We start from the raw sequence: 4466 nt of genomic DNA on the forward strand, positions 1-4466 counted from the left end.
ATTGTTCATTTTCTGGACTTTATGATACTGGACTATATGTTACGTTGTTCAATTAGCTACACATTTGTTACGTTGTTGGTTGATTCCTGGATATTGCAACCATGGTGTGATACTGATTGATCATATTTGGACTTCATAAACTATATAAATCTGTGTTTATCATAAATTTACTGAAGTTTGCATAAATATGTGGAAGTAGTTGACCCTACTTAAATAGTCTGGATTATATAGTACTGCATGAGACTGGTTCATTCCATGAAAAATAGTTCCATGAGCCATGGATATTGCTTGCCTGTGCGAATAACTCATATTGTTGATTTAGGCTTAAGGAATTTGGTTTCTGATACATGTGTTTGTGCTAAATAGGGATTGATTTCTGCTGTAGAAGAGGTCATGCCACAGGTCCATCATCGTTTCTGTGTATGGCACCTGTGGCAAAATTTCAACAAACAGTGGAAGGATCTTGAGCTGAGGAGACTTCTCTGGGATGCTGCTAGGTCAACCACGTTTCAAGACTTTATTGATAACATGGACAAAATAAAGAGGGTCAGCGAGGAGGCATGGACATACCTGAACAAGTGGCCAAGGCATTCATGGACAAAGTCTCAATTTAGCCACAGGCCAAAGCTGGATAATATTTGCAACAATGCCTGTGAGGTGTTCAATGCACGAATCAAGGAGGCTAGGAGCAAGCCAATCATCACATTGCTTGAAGAGGTAAGAATGTTTGTTATGCGATCGATTGCAAAGAATAAAGTAAAGTTGAACAACCACGTGGGGAAACTACCTCCTGTTATTCAGAGCCGATTGGAAAAGGTTCGCAAGGAATCAAAGAATTGGGTTCCTATATGGACTGGAGATGAAGAATATGAAAAATTTGAGGTCCATGGACACCCAACTAACATGGTTGTTGATTTAGGCAAGAGACTTTGCACCTGTCAGTTCTGGATGTTAACAGGTGATATTATATGCCCTTGCACCAACTTTATTCTATTCTTTATTATGATTCGCTATATGTTATTGATTATATTGGCTGCTGTGGAGTTGATCATTTCTTGGTTTATTCACTATAGGCATTCCCTGTGTTCATGCTTGTGCTGCTCTTGCACGGGTGAACAAGAGACCTGAGGACTTCTGTCATCCCTTAGTCACCATGGACTCATACAGGAAGACATATGAACATCACATCAATCCTTTCCCAGGCCAATCCCTATGGGAAAAAGCAGCCTACAGTCAGCCCCAAGCTCCTAACATTAAACGTAAACTTGGAAAATTGACAACCAAAAGACGAAAGGATGCTGATGAGGGTACTAGTGGAAACAAGAAACCTAAGGGAGCCGTTACTCTAAAGAGACAGCTAAAGCCGTTCACATGCACATACTGTGGAATAAAGGGCCACACCAAGAGGGGATGTAAAAAAAAAAAAAGAGCCGATGAACTAGCTGCTGCGCTTGCTGCTGCAGCAGCTGCTGTGGCGGCAGCCAAGTCCAAAACTGTCCCAGCTGAGAGTACACCTGCAGCTGAAGCTACAAACACCTCTAATGTGGCACCACAAGTAGATGAAGCTCCTCCTGGTGTAGCTGTCCAGAATCATGCTCAAGTGGAGGTTACCGAGATTGACTTATCCCAACCAAATTATGGTGGAACACAAGATGAGGTACATGTATGGTATATATAGTCTTCTGACATTTTTTTAATTGCTCTTATCATCTCACTAGTTTCATAACTTTTCTCATCAGGTCCCCCCACCACCACCACGAACAACAAGGCCAGATAAATTGCCAACAAAAAGGAAGAACTCACCATCACCAGTATCTGCTTCTCTTGATCCCATGCAAGGAGCAAGCGCAACAACGTCTTCAAGGTTGGCAAACTTTTTGAATTTTGTTCCAACTCCAGGGTTTAAACCACCAAGGAAGAAAAACACTAAGTAATTGGATGTTGTGGCTGCTGAAGTCTGACTGATCACATATGGAATTTAGGCACTAGTTGTTTCCTTATTTTGGATATTTTCATTTAGGAGTAGCACATAACCACACTGTAATGGTTAACTTTTACTTTTGGTAGTTATAAACCTTTAAAATTGGAGCTCTTATTCTATTCCTTTTTGGTGCTGTATTTTGGTGTTTATCAGCTGCTACTCCATTGACAATGTTTGACAATATCTTAGTTATAATCAGAATATGATTTTATCAATTTACTTGTTCTGTTCTATTTATTCAGTTTTGTTATTATCTTTGTAAACTATTTACACAGATCACACCAATAATCCAAAGATTGTCCATTCATTCCTAAACAATACACAACTGTTACATTTTAACAATCACAACCACTACAACAACTAACAGGAAAAAAATCAACAACGCTAACATTTGTATTACATATTTCTGTATCCTTAATTCAGCCTCCAAATTGCCAATCCTCACTGCAACACTCACGCTAATTTCTTCATTGTTATATGCTGCAGCTTCTTCAAAATTGCCATTATCATCTTCTACAACGTCTGCCCATCGAAAAAATCCACACCACCGTTTTCCACTACACTATCACCAGAAAATTTAGGGATTCAGGAGTTGGACATTAAAAAACAGAAACAACATCTCTTAGACTCAAACTCACATTGTAATTCGGACATCCGAAGAAGGGTTTGTCTGAGTGGGCATCTGTTCCAGACCATCGGAGCACAGGGCGTTTCCCACACCCACAACGATCTGGAACTCGTGAGGCTCTGCTGCGACTAGGCGTTCTTGTGGTCGATCGAATAGAACTCCCGTCTCCCTCATTTGCACGTCCAACCATGGTTAAACCCAACACAGCAACGACGAACGAATCGAACAAGGGAGAAGAAGAAGAAGAAGAAAAAGATGATGAAGAACAAGAACAAGTCATACGCTGCTCCTTCAGCAGTTAGGGTTAAAAAGGGGCTCAGGGACCACATTGGGTTACAAACTTTTCATGGGCCACGTCAGGTAACCGTTACTTCCTCCAGCATGGCAAAAAAATGCCACATCATTGCCGCCGGGAACGACTTTGGACGGAAAAAGGGGAAGGAACTCACTAGATGCATTTTTTCCAATCTCAGGGACATAAATGGTGCAATTGGGAAGTCAGGGACTAAATCGGTGCATTTTATGAATCTCAGAGATTACTTTGGAGTTTAACTCAGCGATTTACCTGTTTGGGGACATGCGTGTAAACCGCTGGAGCCAGTAGCGATTTTTTTTATGGTATAATGAGGACTGAGAATCTGGCTAAGTGATACAATCTAACCCTTTCTAAATAAAGGATGATCCGGTCATGCATGGGTATATTTTGTTGCCGCCTCACACCGTTTGATCAGTTTCACTTTTATGTTTGGCCAAGAGAAGCTAAAATTTGTAGTTTATGCGTTTCATGTTCATAGTTGCTAATTACTCTTGGAAAATTAGGTGAGAAATTTTTTACCAATCCTACCCTTCATTTTCTTCTATAAAAATGATACCAGTAATTATTACGTAGTTCTTCCTACTTCTTCATAGTTATTCGTTCCAATTTTTTTTATCAAAATCATTCAGATTTGTTTCAATTACTAGCAAATTGAATATTTTAATTTTTTTTATCATTTTTAGTACTCATTTTCATATTTTAATTTTTATGTTTTTTATTGTATTTTTTTATTTATATGATAAGTATTTTTATATTATTTATGTAGTGTTCTGATTTCTCATGTTATATTTTTATTTGAGTTTTTTTTATCATTTATTATACTATTTTTTATATATATGTTTTGTATTAAATCTTTTTTATTTTGATTTGACTTTGTTCATATAATTTTTTATTTATTTTATTGTATTTCTTTTATTCATAGACAAATGTTGTTGACTTTTTGTTTTTATTTTTTATAGTGCTATAATTTTTCAAGTATTTTATTAATTTTTATGATATTTTTATTATTTTTGTTCATATAAATTCTTTTTTTTATCCTTTACTATATTGTATTTATGTTGTGTATGAAATTTTTTTATTTTTTATTTGATTTTATTCATATACATTTTATTTACTTTCTATTGTATTTTTTTTCATATGATATATGTAAGGTCCCACATCGGTTATTGTAAGGTCCCACATCAATTGGGAGGGGAACGAAGCATGTCTTATAAGGGTGTGGATACCTCTCCCTAGTATGACGCGTTTTGAGTTTTGACGAGTGAGTGTGGGGAGTTTCATTTATCATTCTTATCGTCAAAGGCAAAACGGTGAGGTCTTGTGTGCCAAAGCGGACAATATCGTGCTAGCGGACGGATAGATGTGTATGTTGTTGGTTTTATGAAATTTTTATTATTTTTTATCTGTATAATTTTTTTTATTTCTTTGATGTACTCTATAAAAAAAGATAAAATAAATAAAAAATTAATTATAAGTAACAATATAGCTATAAATAATGAAAATTTATAGTTTAAAATAATACTAAATTAAAGAATACTGAC

At 36.4% G+C, this 4466-nt stretch overlaps 1 protein-coding gene across 1 annotated transcript; it reads left to right on the forward strand.

Annotated features, from left to right (window-relative positions):
* Nucleotides 1–393: 393 nt before the first annotated feature.
* On the forward strand, nt 394–2159 carry LOC148546417 (uncharacterized). Its single transcript, XM_088499206.1, has 4 exons — nt 394–958; nt 1074–1657; nt 1740–1864; nt 2135–2159. Exons 1-4 carry the CDS (start codon nt 394–396, stop codon nt 2157–2159), a joined length of 1299 nt encoding a protein of 432 aa, XP_088355332.1.
* Nucleotides 2160–4466: the final 2307 nt, after the last annotated feature.

This window comes from Arachis ipaensis, chromosome B9 (genome assembly GCF_059453495.1).
Source record: "Arachis ipaensis isolate K30076 ecotype BB chromosome B9, ASM5945349v1, whole genome shotgun sequence".
Classification (NCBI taxonomy): Eukaryota; Viridiplantae; Streptophyta; class Magnoliopsida; order Fabales; family Fabaceae; genus Arachis; species Arachis ipaensis.

Excerpts from the sequence above, each read along its gene's own strand:
- LOC148546417 (XM_088499206.1), top strand. The coding sequence starts at position 394 with ATGCCACAGGTCCATCATCGTTTCTGTGTATGGCACCTGTGGCAAAAT. Across the intron at positions 959-1,073 it reads TCAGTTCTGGATGTTAACAG|GCATTCCCTGTGTTCATGCT; the intron begins GTGATATTATAT and ends TATTCACTATAG. Across the intron at positions 1,658-1,739 it reads ATGGTGGAACACAAGATGAG|GTCCCCCCACCACCACCACG; the intron begins GTACATGTATGG and ends TTTTCTCATCAG.